Source organism: Acomys minous (genome assembly GCF_964271855.1).
Source record: "Acomys minous genome assembly, chromosome: 15".
In the NCBI taxonomy this organism is placed as follows: Eukaryota; Metazoa; Chordata; class Mammalia; order Rodentia; family Muridae; genus Acomys; species Acomys minous.
The window spans coordinates 4,742,415-4,757,844 of NC_140497.1; the positions used below are offsets into that span (position 1 = coordinate 4,742,415).

The following is a 15,430-nucleotide window of genomic DNA, read 5'->3' on the forward strand; positions in this document are numbered from 1 at the left end:
TCTGGAAACCTTGAGAAAGGTTGAATTTAAAATTCATGCTTTAATTAACTTAGACATATTATGGCATAGTCTCTTGATGTGGTTACTCATGTCTAAGAAAATGAATGAATCTTAATAAACCCTGAAAACTCAGATGATTCTAAAGTGCACTGGGAAGCCACGGGGCAAGGATAGGGACTCTCGCAGACAGGATGTTGTTTTCCTAGGTGACAGCCTGTCTGTGCAATGTGATGCTTCCAGCTGCACTTGCTCAGCACATAAGGAAGGGCAGTGATAGTGAGATATAAACCCATGCTGGTGATCAGTGCCAGGAGAATGAGGTTAGGTTAGGGAAATGTACAAATATACACTTAATGACATTCTGTTAAAGGCTGGCTAGGCACATGATGTGGCTCAATGCATACAATGCTTGCCATGCAGGCCTGATGGTCTGAATTTGATCCTTGGAACTCATGTGAAAGAGAACTGATTCTTAAATGTTGTCTTCTGACCTCCACACTCATGTGCACACACACACATGCACACACATGTACACATGCCTAGTCACACACATGGACATACACACAAACACACATACACATATGCACAGTGACACATGCACACACATGCGTGCACACACATACACACCTGCACACTAATAAATAATAAAAGATGAGGACAACTACTTTTGTTTAATACATGTCTTCTAGTGTTCTGTAGATACAAAGATGCTTTCACGTGTTTTATTACTTTCTCTTGCACATGCGACCACTCACTAGCTTACCTGTGGGCCTAGGGATTGAACTCACCTGTTCTAGGCACGTCCTCCACCACTGAGCTACATCCCTGGCCCTGACTTGCCTGTCTTGTGAGTGTGCGTGCGACTATAGGTTTTAATGCCAACTGTGACATCATAGAGCGTGGTGCTAACAAGCCAGGACTTTGGTGAATGGCTAAATTAAATTTAAAAACTGAAGCAAAGCACCCAGTAGTAGGTTTTCTCTGCACAATCCATTATAAAAGGAACTTTAATGTATAAAAAGTCCTTTTCAGACCCTTGGGAGTTAACCCCCATTTGACAAATAATTTTTTGTAATATATAAATTTTGAAGTAGTTTGAGTGTCTAGAATGTTCTGAGAAGAACCTGGGAGTAGCAAGAATGCAAGAACAGTGCTACCGCCACTGTCCTGCCACATCAGGTGCCTCACAAGGGCAGCGACCATGTGCATGTATCCTCAGTACCCTGGGTACTTGCTGATGGTCCTCAGTGCCCTGGGTACTTGCTGATGGTCCTCAGTGCCCTGGGTACTTGCTGATGGTCCTCAGTGCCCTGGGTACTTGCTGATGGTCCTCAGTGCCCTGGGTACTTGCTGATGGTCCTCAGTGCCCTGGGTACTTGCTGATGGTCCTCAGTGCCCTGGGTACTTGCTGATGGTCCTCAGTACCCTGGGTACTTGCTGATGGTCCTCAGTACCCTGGGTACTTGCTGATGGTCCTCAGTGCCCTGGATATTTCGTGATGCTCTTTGATGGGTCCTCAGTATCCTTGGTATTTGCTGATATAGTCTCAGTATCCTGTGTAGTTATTGATGGAACCTGTCCATCAGTGTTGATCGAAATTGTCTTTATGCTGCAGACAACCCTGGTGAAACTCCTTCTGTTACATCAGGCAAACCCCCACCTCGTGAACTGCAACGGGGAGAAGCCATCAGGTAGGTTGGAGCACACTGGGAGCCTCTTCTTCTTTTGAAAAGGACACTATTCATTTATCATGGGTACAGCAAGAAATGGGAACAGACATCTGAACACTCACAGCTCCAGCAGGGTTCACCTCATGGCAGGCTAAGAAGGTGGCAGCAGGAGGTGCAGCCACGCTGCCACTGGAGGTACAGCCACGCTGCCACTGGAGGTGCAGCCACGCTGCCACTGGAGGTACAGCCACGCTGCCACTGCCTTCCTTTCACACAGCTTTTACCCACGGAGCCCGGGGTACAGATCACACCACCTAACTCCAGAATCTGTTTGACTGCTCTTTAGCTGGTCACCCTGCTGCCAGCTACTCGCTTGCTCTGATATTTATTCTAGTAGTGTTTTTTTTTTTCTGTGTGGATGTTATACTTAAAGAAACAAAACTAATAGTCTGGCCATAACTTAGATCTCTAAACCCTTGACTCATTATTCAGAAGTGTAAATACTTCTGAAGGTTTCTGTAACCTTCTTTGTCACTAACATGTTCCTACATTCAATGCTTTTAGTTTTGTAACTTTTATATTTTACCTTCTGCTTCTGTCAATGCTATTTTTACCATATTGCTAGGAGAATTCAGAATAACAAAGAAATGTCTAGTACAAGAAAAATATAAGAAAGTTTAATAGTAAATATTGATCTTCAAAATAACTCTGTTTTTCTTTTACCTGGGCCCTTTCCATCTTAAAAGGATTTCACATTTCAACTCTCCATCCAGCCACCTCTGGGGGTGAGTGCGAGTGAGAACGAGGGACCCAGCCTCATATTTTATTGGAGTTAAATGTCATTGGTTACTGTTGATTGCTTTATTTTTATTGTGTCTGCTTAAGATAAACCAAAGATCTAACAAACATGAGGCGTCATTGTTTAGTAGCCTTGAACGTTAGAGTTAAACCCATATTAGCAAATCGGGTAACCTAAACATGCACTGAAATTGTGTTTTCATTAATTTAGCTTTTTAAACCTAATCATAAAGATGAAAGAGGCAGCTGACAGTGGTATGTACCTGGAATCCCAGCCCATGGGGGCTGAAGCTGGAGGGTTGCTGTGAGCTCAGTGCCAACCTGAGCCATGTATTGAGTCCCAGATGAGTCGGGGCTACACAGTGAGACCCTGTCTTAACGTAAGTCAGATCAAACAAAATAACAAAAAGGAAAAGGAAAAAAAACTTATCTTTTAATCTTTTTAAAAAATTTTGTTTGTTGGCTTCATGTCTCATCTCCCGGTTCTGTCAGGAGAGTTTATGGCCAAATGCTCACTCTCAGCTTCTCACAGACAAAGGAGACATGACTGACCCTTGAGGCAGCGTGGTTGTACCTCCAGTGGCAGCGTGGCTGTACCTCCAGTGGCAGTGGCTGCGCCTCCTGCTGCTACCTTCTTAGCCTGCCCATCCTTCTACCCTAGGACTTTCTCATGTTAGACCTTGTGTCATGTCGTCCCAATTCCCAAGGGCCGCTGGCTCTCATAGGCCCAATGAAGGATCCAACTTCTGGCCTCGCTCTAGCCCTGGGCACTTCTGTGCAGTGCACAAAGACTCAGACGGTTACCCCTACAGCTTCCGCTATCTTCCCGGTTCCTTGTTCATAGAACCGTGGCAGTGAGACACAGCACTTGGCACAGAACCTTGATACATGAGTGTTCGTGAAATGAAGGTGCCCTCTATTGAATGCACTTGACCCATCTGGAAGTAGAATTGGCCACGTAAATAAGATGCCACATAAAGGGTGCAAATGAGGCAGCCACCCTGTGGCGGCTTAGAAAGTCGCTGTTAGTGCCACGTTAAGTTATTTCCATTCTCCCAGGGTTTGAATTTGGGACAGACACAGTAAACAATGCTTATGGTGCCCTGCAGTTTAGTTTATGGGTGCACTAGAAATTCCGTCTCCTCAGTGAGGCAGCCGAGGTCCCCTTTTCTTTCCCACACCCACCCTTCGATCCCAGGCTACTCGTGATAGAATACCGGCAGGAACATCATTCAATGTAGCTAAGTAACATTGACAACCCCATAAAGCCACGTGCCTCAGATGTACAGACACTGATGGCCACCAGGCTTGGTGAGGACAGGGGAGTGGCCGCCTCTGCTGGGCTCTCAGCTGGTGTCATGCAGACGCACCAGGACTCACTGACAGCTGTTGCCGATCATACGGTCAAATGATGCATATCTACTGCACTCCATGAGGGTCCAGGGGTCACCAGAGCCAGGACAGTCAGTACTTTCAGCGGAACAGGAAAGGTCATGGTGAGCCACCAGAGGCTCTGCTGTGGCCCATGGAGGAGCCACAGTGTGTCTTTCCCCCAGGGAGACGCACACACATACTCTTTCAAGATCATCCTCCTTGTGTGACTTTTCATTCCCCCATTACCACCTACTGCATATTCTCTGTATATTTATTTCATGTGTAATTAGATCCATCCCTGACATGTAACAGGATGGTCTTAGAAGTTGTCAGGACTGAGATGGCCTCTGTCCCCTAAACGGTTGCTTTCCCTTGACGGGCTCTGTGTTACCGGATCCTCTCTCTGTGCAAGCATGTCTACATTATGAGAGGAAGTGTAACTCTGTTCCCCCGCCACTGCGTCCACCGTGTGTGACTTTCTGACTACATCTTGTAGACATCGCTGCCTCTGAGTCTATCGAGGAGATGCTGCTGAAAGCCGAATTCGCCTGGGAGGAGAAAATGAAAGAGTCTCCGTCTGTCCCCACCATAGCACAGGAGGAGCTGTATGACGAGATCCTCCGTGACCTCCCAGACCTCTCCAGTAAGCTGTAAGTACTTCACCCCAAGGGGCTGCAACAGCTGGACGGTCCTCTGGAAGCCAGCTCTCTCCATCACCTCTGCTCGCTAGTCACCCGCCCCTGCGCAGCGAGAAACGTCTGCATCTCCACCCAGTGTCTGATAACTGTGGTAGCTGTTTATTGGCATATTTGCTGATGACAAGCTCAGCATATCTAAGGAAACTCGTGTGACCTCAGAAGGCATCACTACACAGTCGCGCTGATGCATTTCAGTTGCTCTGACAGCAAAGACAGAAACTGGTCATTCTAGTGCTAGCTGAGCTTGCTGTAGGCTTTCCAGTGGCTGTTCTGAAGCAGTAAGAGCACATATGCCTTGTTTTTTTCCTAATGTAAACACAGTGATTCTGCACTATCCAAAAAAAAAAAAAAAAAAAAAAAAAAAAAAAGGTAATGCTTAACAATGTTGGGTGGTGCACTGCTCATAGTTTCTTTTGTGCTTTATTTTATTTTAAAGATGAAAGAGAAGATGCAGTTTTAACTGGCGCCTCTCACGGTTTTCATATTATTGACTAAACAATGAATTAATCTGGTTGCGAACAGAATATCAATGCCTTATTTGTTCTACATGATTAAAACTGTGGTTTAATTACATTTTCTTCCTGTTGCCTTGACTCTGAGAAAATGGCTGCAGTGTGGTTGGCATCTGAGCACTTTCCACGCTTTTTTTTTTTTTTTTACTTTTCATAATTTTTGGTTGTGCCATTTTTTTGGGGGGAGCAAAGATTTCTATGTTTTTATTTATTTATTCACTTTACAGCCTGATTGCAGCCCCTCCCTCCCCTCCTCTCATCCCCACCCTCACATCCCTCTCCTCAATTCCACCTCCAATTCTCCTGAGAGAAGGCGACCTCCCGCACGGGTACCAACCCACTCAGGGCTGAGCGTATGTTCTCCCACTGAGGCCAGACAAGGCAGCCCAGATAGGGGAAAGGGATCCAAAGGCAGGCAACAGAGTCAGAGACAGACCTTGCATATTTTATCTGGTCATTTTTACTGTGGGTTACAAATACATATAACAAGAAGCGAATGTGTGTGATAAAACCCAACCAAAAATGCACATCTGTGCTGAGGGCTTGGGCTTCTGTCCGGTGTTATTTGGTGCTCCCAGCATTCATCAGTAAGTGCTGTGGGGCCAGAGGGAGTGAGCAGCCCAAGCAAGCACAGCTGCACCTGTCAGGCTGGTGGCATAAGATGGAACCTGTTGATACAATGTCTCCATGGTAACAGGGGAATCTTTTATTGGGACACATTTCTAAAACATGTTGGCTACTTGTTTATGGGCAACAAGTCAGTTTATTAACATAAATGCAGGAAAGGTCACGTATCATTGAAAGATACTACCCACCAAGCCCCGTTCTTCTAACCCAGGTGTGCACAGTCCACCTTCCCACCTCCTAGAAAGAGCTTCGACTTTGGTCTCAACACTCTGCAGTCTTCTTGTCTAACTATTCCTTGAGTTCCAGTAAACAGGATTCTGTTTCTTAACAAAACAACTCTTGATGACTTGAATAAAGTGTTCATTTTCCTCCAACCCTTCCTCTGTTTCCCTCTTCCCCTTCCTCTTTTCCCTCCTCCTCCTTCCCCTCCTCTTCCTCCTTCCTCTCTTCCTCTGTCCCCTCCTCCTCCTCCTTCCCCTCCTCCTCCTTCCTCTCCTCCTTCCCCTCTTCCTCCCCCTCCCCCTCCTAACTTCCTCCATCACACTATTTATGGAGAGCAAAACCAGGGCTTCACAAACACTGGGGAAGTGCCAGTGGGCCACACCTCAGAATTCCAAGGTGTTGCTGACCTAATGTTTTCCTATGACATCTCATCTTCCAGCTGCTTGTAGAGACCCTGAAGTTCAGGAAGGCACAGGGGAAGTGTGAAAACCCTCAGAGCCGCAGTGGGGACGCAAATAGGGATTGGAATGTGCATTCCTTCCTCTGCTCCCGTCAGAGGCGGTCATGAGCTGACAACAGTTACTCCCTTAATGTCACCATGTTTTACCGAGGCAGAGTGGGGCAAATTCATTGGTCATGGAGGAGACAACGTAACAGTTTTGTGCACGCTGCTGCAAGGAGGGTGTTTTGACTTCTGTTTCTCAGTTCGTCATAAACAGAAGTTTGCAGGTGCCCGATACACCTGTTTTTTAAGAAAGCTCAGGCACTGACGAGGAGCACAGACAGCTCTGTCCTCAACGTGGCTTGGGAGCAAGCCTTGCCTGCAGAGCCTCGGACCCCACCCCCCTGCAGGTCAGGAGACAGCTCCCAGCTCTCAATGGCAGTGTTGTCACCCTGATGGACTGGTGCACTCTCATGTCTCCAGCCCTTCTTCTGCAGGCTTTGCCATTCCTTGGTCTCAATGAGCCTTGTGCATCTGTCAGTTCCAACCCCAGTTTTCTATTCATGTCCAGAGTGTATTTTGCTAACACTATAGAGTACAGTGTCTCTCTCTAGGATATCAGAATGCACTAAACACTTCCTTCTTGTGCTAACTCTTACTTCCTGCCCCTTGCACATTTTATGCATTAAATGATGACGTCATAGGCAGACAAGTACTACTTCTACTATGCACTAGATCAGAAATCCATATCTTTCAACTATAAGCAGGGGGCAGCTTGCACTATTGGATCACCTCATAGTCCCTGGTCTCTAAGACCAAACCAACAAATTCTTTCAGTTTAAAACTGCCCTACTTGGAGACTTGTATTGTACTTTGGTTAAAATAGACAAAGTCAGTATTGCCTGTGTGGCTTTACTGCAGGATTTTAAAAAACAAATTAGTAGATTTCTATTTCATCAATAATTCAATATCAATATTGCCTTGCTTTTAAAAATGATTTTGCAGTCATAGCTCTCACCCAGTGTGCACGTTCTCTCACATGTCCACACAGCCATGCATCCTACGGGACACGCAGCCCATTTGGCATCAGATAGTGTGACTTATATGCCTAAAAATTCTACAGAACACACTTGCAAGGTTTTGGTAAGCCATAATCAGTTCCTGAGGAATTTTTCTCAGGGATTCTGGGGCTTGGAAGGTTTCGTTCATTTTGTTTTGTTTCTTATCTTATTACACTCCTATTCGCGTTTTAGGGGGGGAAATCCTATTTATTTCATTTCCTGCAGGCACAGTGGGTCTACAAGACATTGCTTTTTGTTTGTCAAAATAAGCACGCACTGACTGAATCCAGCAGAGGTCACAGGCTGGTCTTTTGGTGCATTCCGATGTGGTGTGCTCCGCAGTGGGAGCCAGCACTGACCTGAGGGGCCTCACGTGAGGCTGCTTTCTTTACGTTTGTGGATGCTGGCCTTGGGGAGGGCTTCTCTTAGAAAATACAGTCTCTCAGCTCTGTCTCCTCTGATTCTCACTCGTAAACTTCTATTACCTTTCTGTGCTCAAACGAAGTCTTGTTTGTTGAAGAAAAATTAGAAAGTGCAGAAAAACATCCCTTATTAGCCTCGCAGAGAAGCAGCACGGCAGAGCTGGGGAGAAGACTTCACTCCGGACTGAGGCGGTGGCAGTGGCGAGAGATGGGGGTTTGGTGAACTCGCAGCTCTTTCTGTGGTGAGCTAGTGACAGTGCTTGTGGGTGTGGTCAGGGAGGAGACAGCACAGATACACATGGCAGAACAGGGAGACTCTTGTTATTGGAAAAGTCTCCTCAGTTGTGCTCTGCTTCTCCATCAGATATGAATCATTTATATTTCTATATTGACTGGCCATCAATGATTGTGTCCAATTCAGAAATATGCTTACAATAGCATAGAACATATATTGAGTTGAAATGAATTCAGTAAGTCACTTGGGGGGGGGAGGTTGAGTTATGAAAGCTATGGAATACTAATGAGAGAAACTAGGAAAGATCAGTCGAAAGTTCTTCAGAATGACAAAATTCAAAACTGCTAGTGTTGAAATTCTCATCATATCCCATCAATTAAAACACATTCATCAAAATTCCGACAGGCATTTCTGTGAAAATTGACACAGATTCTGAGTTTCACATAAAAAGCTAAGTGCAGTGAAGAGCCAAAAAAAAAAAAAAGAAAAAAAGAAAAAGAAAAAGAAAAAAAATCTCAAAAGCAAACAAAGTTGGATGTCTCCTGTGAGTTAATACTTCCTGAGACAGGATCAATCAAATCAATACAGTAGTCTATCAATACCCCACATGGGAGACCCCAAAATAGACTCGCGTTCCCATGCCAATTGATTTTTTAACCAGCACATTCAGCTAATTAGTTGCGGAAAGACAGGCTTTGTTCTCCAAATGGGTGCTGAAACTCTCAGACAGCTATAATGGAAGACACTGAGCTTTGTGGAGAGCCATGTAAACAGGAGGCCACACCACACACAGAGGACCACAGAGCTGAAAGTTCCAGAATCAAACCTAACGGCTGAACCGTGTTGATCTGGGGTTGAGAAAATAATTTTTAGATAAGACATAAGAAGGAAAATCTGAACATGAAAAAAAATATTTTTGAGTATATTGTTATAGAAATAAGCTCATAGGAATGTAAGGAGAAACAAAACCTTCAAGTGTTTACCAAAAGATTTGTGTCCAGAATGCCAAATATCTATGATGTAAAAGCAGACCGCACCCTCTCAGCACCCCCCCCCCAAAGCAGCGATGGAAGGATTTAAACCCACACTTCACCAAAGAGAGTGATCAAGTCCAAAACAGGGATGAAATAGCAAAATTAATTCTGGGGCCAACGCTGGAGGGGTTTCACTCCTGAGTCCAAACTGCACTACAAACCTGCCTCAGCTGGGATGAAACTGGATTGCTAACAGAGAAACAAGACAGAATGGAAGGCACAGAGCTAAGCAGGCGAGGTCAGCTGGGCCCTCACAGGGACACACAGGAGGGCAACAGTGGCCTCCTTTGTAGGTGTCCCTGTGACAGCTGGACACCTGTATGCCAAAGGCTGACCAGGCCCTTCACTTTACACCCATACAGAAATAAATTGGAAGCTAATAAAGGCCTGACTGTGTGCTTGGAAGCACAAGAGACCACTTTTGTGTTCTCTAACATGAACTTTGGCTGTTATTTTGAACTTTTTCAGACATGACACAAAAAGCTTGAGGAATAAAACCAAACACCCCTGAGTGGGACTACATCCTAGATAGAGGCTTCTGCACAGGAAAAAAAAAAAAAAAAAAAAAAAGCAAATACTAAGGGCCAGTAAATGTGCTAACAGGCAAAGGCACCTGTCTCCAGGCCTCACGACTTGAGTTCAATTCCCAGGACCCACATGGTGGAAGAAAAGACCCAAGTCTTGCATCTGTCTTCTGACCAACACATACATGCCATGCTGTGTACACACCCCCAGCCCCACAGTAAATAAATTAACAAGTAAGTAAGTAAATAATGCAATTAAAAAAATAGCTAACAAAAAATGGAGTTGCAAACCTCACAAATAATAAAGGATAAATACCCAGAATGTGAGAGAAATTCACAGAACTCCGCAGCAAATAACAACAAAAAAATGTACATTTTAAAAACATCTCAAAGACTTCAACATTTCCCAGAGAAAACATACCAGTAGCCAAGAGTCTTTGGGAAAGCATGTAACATCATCACCCACAAATAAACAAAAGCCAGAGCTGCAGAGAGATGCCCTACACCTGTTAGGATGGCTGCTGTAGAAGAGACTAGCGGGGTTCTGGTGAGGGTGCGGAGGGGAGGGACTTGTGCTCAGGGTAGGTTAGGGGACGCTGCAGAGGCTGCTCAGAAGGTTAAAATCCATCTGCCTTGCAATCCAGGAACCCCACTTCCTGGCCTGAAACAAGTGAGGGAGGGACCCTGAGGACTGTGCTCACACCAGTGTTATTCATAATGAACCCTATACAGACACATTCCCAGGGCCCCTCTGTTGTTTTTAAATTATCATTATGATCAATATGTCCAGGTAGCAATCAATTAAGACACTGACACTTGTTATATTTTAAAATAACCTTAGTTAACCTAGGGCAGGGTAAACATCAATCCTCTAAACTACTTCCCATAGTGGGGCAGATATGTGATACCTACCCCAATCCCATGCCATCTGCTTCTAATAATTTCTATCAAGCTACCTCCCATCCATAATCCCAGTGTTCTTCATCTAGGCCAAATCTCCATCCACGCCGGCCTTGGGCCATGTGCTTCTCTTTCTTCTAAGCCATGGTGGCCTTCCTCTTTTCCTTTCTTGGGACCCTCGGGCCTCTCTTTTTCTTCTTCCCAGGATTCCTTTCTCTCTCTCCCAGCTGGGGAACCTTAGCCACACCTCTATCTTTTCTGCCCTGCCCAGGTGGGATGCCTTTTTTTTTTTTTATGGAAAGGTGGGTCACAGAGACACCAAGCAGTGATTAGCATCAAAATACATTGGACCATCCCCTATCACCCATCCCTGGGTAGATGGGAACTCAGGGACGAATCTATACTAGGAAACGATCAAACTAGGAAAATAGTCCTGCCCTTTGCAACAGCGCAGACAAACCTGAAATGCATCACGTGCAATGGAACAAGGCAGAGCGAGCGATAGCACACACACCATGTGACCTCAGGTCATAAAGGCCAATCTGAAAGGAGCAGAGGGTAGAGTTGTGACTGTTGAGCACTGACGTGGCATTGGTCACATGTACCAAGCTGCAGATATAGAAATGAATATATTCTGAGGACATGGTCTGCACAGCCAGCAATAGACCTGCGAACCAATACCACGGAGGCAGCCACTGCTCGGCATGGGCCCAGTCATGATGTACACCTTAAATACAGTCAGCTTTCATCTAGCAACTAATATTTAAAACAAAAGATTCCAATTAAAGTTGCAGTGGGAAGCCACTGGCACATCAATAATTGATTGCAGTGGGCATGAGAAGGGAGGATAAACAACTTCTCTGTGCGACTGGCATTTTTGATTACAAGGCTGCAAACGCTTCTGTCACTTATCATTGACTTGGAGCTGGGGTGGCAGCTGAGTAAAGCGTGATGGCTTTGGTTGGTGAGATCCTAGAACTCCTTGAAAGCTGAGCGTGTGTGCCTGGCACCAGCTCTGGGCAGATGGCAGCTTGTGGATCTGGATCCTCCAGCCTTGCTGGTCCAGCTAGCCAACCCCAAACAGCAAGCCTTGGGTTTAGTGATAATAGGGCATTTTCTTAATTAGTGGCTGACTAGGGAGGGCCCAGGTCAGTGTAGAAGGTGTCTTCTCTGGGCTGGTGGTCCTGGGTTCTACTAGAAAGCAGGCTGAGCAAGCCATTAGGGAGGAAGCCAGGAAGCAACGCCCCTCCATGGCCTCTGCACCAGCTCCTGCCTCCAGGTTCCTGCCTTGCTTGAGTGTCTGCCCTCACTGTGTTTGATAGTGAACTGTTTGGTTATGGTATTTTATCACAGTAATAGTGATTCTAACTGGGACCCTGAGAGACCCTGTCTCAAAATGATTCGGTGGAAAAGCAATTAAGGATATCAACCTCTGTCTTTCTCACATTCCTGCTCAGGCAAGCACACACACACACACACACACACACACACCAGTGTACTGAATATCTACAATGAATCAATTTAATACTGTGTATTAAAATTCAGCAGAATAATTTGGGCCAGCTTTGACTAGAATTGTCACCATCCCTACACATCACATGGTAGAAGTGTTTGCACACACTCATTGATGAAATGATGTGTGTTTCTGCTTGAATGCTAACATTAAAGTAAATTCTTCTTAAACTTTGCAGTAAAGTGTCACACTGCAAATTCAACAATTACTTTGTAGTGAACATTATCAATCCAGGGTTTTCTCTTGGCAGTGGACTTTAAAATGAGAAGTGGTAAAGTAATTTTTGTTTATTTCTCCTTTTGCCTTCTTTGAACTGTTTGGAAGTTACAAACATTTTTCTGTTTGTAATCTGATAGTCCTTAACACTTATTTTTTTTATTCTAATGTTTGTATTTCAACACAAAGTCAAAATATTGCCCATGTCTCTGTATGTTAAATCCTATACCCATTATATTTTTAATCATTATTATAACTTGCTTCATTTGTTTACAAATCCCTTTTCAGATTTAAATTCTGTGCCTAGTTCAACTGTGCACTTCAAATAGCTTTTAAATTACTTATTGATCTTTCTATTACAGATATCCTAGTAAACATTTTCTTTTGGAGTTGAAATGAATGGATTTTTTTTCCAGAAGTGAAACTGAATGAAAGATGGAATGAAAAGAAAACATTGCATGTTTCCTGCAGCTAATAGAACATGTTTCTATCTGAGTAAACACACCTTTTTGATCTGGTCTCCTGTAGCTTTTGATTGATACAGTAAGGTTAGAAGAAAACTTAATTATGGTATTGATTGTTTCTTGTAGCAGTCCCCTGGTGCTACCAATTGCCAAGCAAGACAGTTTACTGGAAAAAGACATTATGTTCAAAGACACAACAAAGGGTCTGTGCAAGCAGGAGTCCCAGGACGGCCCCTCTGAGACCAGCGTGGTGAGCATCCGCAGCAAGCCGGAGCAGGTAACACTGTGCTCCTGCAGGTACTCTGTGAGGTCACGCTGAAAGCCTACAGCCTGTTTAATTTTATAGTCAATTATTAGCCCATATCTTATTCTTGTATATTTTCAAGTGTCTTTGATTATTACATAGTACTTTTTTCTGGTTCTTCCAACTATCCAAATACATATAAGTCGGCCAAAGACACACTGGCAGGCACTTCTTTTTAAATGAAGCTATGATATTGCAGTGTGTGTGCATGTGTGTGTGTGTGCATGTGCATGTGCGTGTGCGTGTGCGTGTGCGTGTGTGTGTGTGTGTGTGTGTGTGTGTGTGTGTGTGTGTAGTCACTTAAGACCCAATGCTCAGATTCCCTTGCTGCTTCGGAGGGTTATAAACTTGACAAATAGAAATTAATACGGTTTCTTCCTGTGGTAGAAGTAAATGCTGTTCGCATGTTTGGTGCTTTGTGAATGGCAGAGCTGTGCTCACTCCTGTTCCTGTTTCAGTGTTTCTAATTCAGAGTACTGTACTTTATTCAGTTTCCAAATACCCTCTAGTGCCAGCTTTGTTACTGTGTAAAAAGACTACCCTGACAGAGGCGACTCAGGGGACACAGTTTACCTGAGCCCTCAGTTCCCAGTTACAACCAGTCATTTCAGGGAAGTCAAGGCAGGAGCTCAGGCAGATAGTCACGTCACACGCACAATCAAGAACAAAAAGAATAAATGTGTCGTTGTTCGCTGTCTGGCTCTCAGCTAACTGCCTAGGGAATGTCAGTGCCCACAGAGGGCCGTGTCTCCCTACTTCAGTAGCTACAACACTCCCCTGTGGACACGCCCACATACCAGCCTGATCTGGATATTGCCTCATTACTGCTCTCTTTGTAGGTGAATCTATGTTGTGTCTAGTTAATAGTTAAACTAACCAGGAATCCTCTTCTCAGTACGAAATTTTAACTTAAATTGCGCAAGATAAAAAATCAAAGAATCCAAAAATATTTGGGAAGAGGTAACTTTATTGCCATTATTTTAAAGTACTTTCTGAACTGGATTACAGAAGTGTGTGGAAACTATCTAGATGTGGTGGTACACACCTGTAATCCCAGCCCTCGGGAGGCAGAAGCAGGCAGATCTCTGTGAGTTCAAGACCAGCCTGGTCTGCAAAGTGAGTCCAGGACAGCGAAGGCTACACAGAGAAACCCTGCCTCAAATGAAAACAAAAAAACAAAAACAAAAGGAAGCTGGAGTTATCAGCACTGAAGCTCACTAGGAGAACCATCATGATGCAGTTGCAACCCTCGCATGCCCTGTGGTTAGTGGCTCTATGTGTGAGTTATTCTGTGTTACCATTAATTTGTCCTCGTGCTATTAAATATGTCCCGGTCTGGCTGTTGCACAGCAATGAATGCTTATTTAATTAAAGAAGCACACACTCGGCCCATTCCTTCATGTAAATGCTGAGATTTGGGCCTCTGTGGAGACAAAATTAATTCCATCTAGCAAACTAATAGATTCTAAGTGACCATTTAACCTGGGTTTCTGAAGGACATAATGCATTCCTTAAAACCAGGAAGGTACTTCCATCATCAGGGGGCCAGGTAGGACTGTGGATGGTGACTTCAGTGTTCTTACTGTCATCTCTTATGTATCCTTGATGTAAAAACACTGGGGCCATTTTCTGCCTTCTAGGAGGCAGCCACTGGGTCTTCAGGGGCTCCCAACATATCACCCTGGTTCTGGTCCTGAATGCTGAAAGACTCGTCCTTACAAATGATCCCCACTTCCAACTTGAGTACACCCCCCCAAACAAGAGCAGTCTAGATCACCATAGAGCAAACTTTTTCAGAGATCTATGTTCTTCTGTGTGGTTTCTACACTTGGAATTTATTACTCACGCCCCCTGCTTCTCCCTCCAGCAGGCTGAGAACACACTGAGAAGAAAGATAGAATCTCTTTTTCTGTCTTTGCATGGAACTACTAACATAAAGCCCGTCAGGGAGTAGGCAAGCTAGGAACGTTGTGAGCTACGAGATGTGGTCCCGGAGCTACTCGTTACGTGCGGCCCTCTCTTCCCTAGCTGCTACACACCAGTAACCGTAACCAGCCCAGCTTATCCTAACTCAGCAATTCCGATACTCAAGTCTCCTTCATAAAACTCAGTCACCTTGATGGGACTTGAAACCTCTGGTGTGCATCTGCGAGGGTTTTCCCAGAGATGTTTAGTTAAGGGGAGAGAGGGGATTGCACCTAAGTGTGGGTGTCTTCACCAACTGTGTAAAAGCTGTTGAATGCTAAGAGAAAGAGCTGGGCTCTGCCTTTCTTCTCCCTCTTCTGCTTGACACCATGGACCAAGATGCTTTCACTGCCCCAGCTACCTTGCCAGGCATGAGTGTGTTTCTCCGCCCTCTGAACCCAAATACTTCCTTTAAGTCATCTTTCATCAGGTAATTGGTTATGACAAAA

The 15,430-nt window shown here is 44.8% G+C and overlaps 1 protein-coding gene across 5 annotated transcripts in view; it reads left to right on the forward strand.

Annotated features, from left to right (window-relative positions):
* MYO16 (myosin XVI) overlaps window positions 1-15,430 on the forward strand; it is a 464,729-nt gene that overhangs the window by 197,726 nt on the left and 251,573 nt on the right. For 3 of the 5 annotated variants that reach the window (XM_084759479.1, XM_084759478.1, XM_084759475.1), the window contains exons 8-10: window positions 1,616-1,691; window positions 4,339-4,492; window positions 12,839-12,989. In XM_084759479.1, coding sequence (XP_084615605.1) covers window positions 1,616-1,691; window positions 4,339-4,492; window positions 12,839-12,989 — 381 coding nt within the window. The remainder of the gene's footprint in view (window positions 1-1,615; window positions 1,692-4,338; window positions 4,493-12,838; window positions 12,990-15,430) is intronic. The other 2 variants (XM_084759477.1, XM_084759476.1) reach the window with 2 other exon arrangements.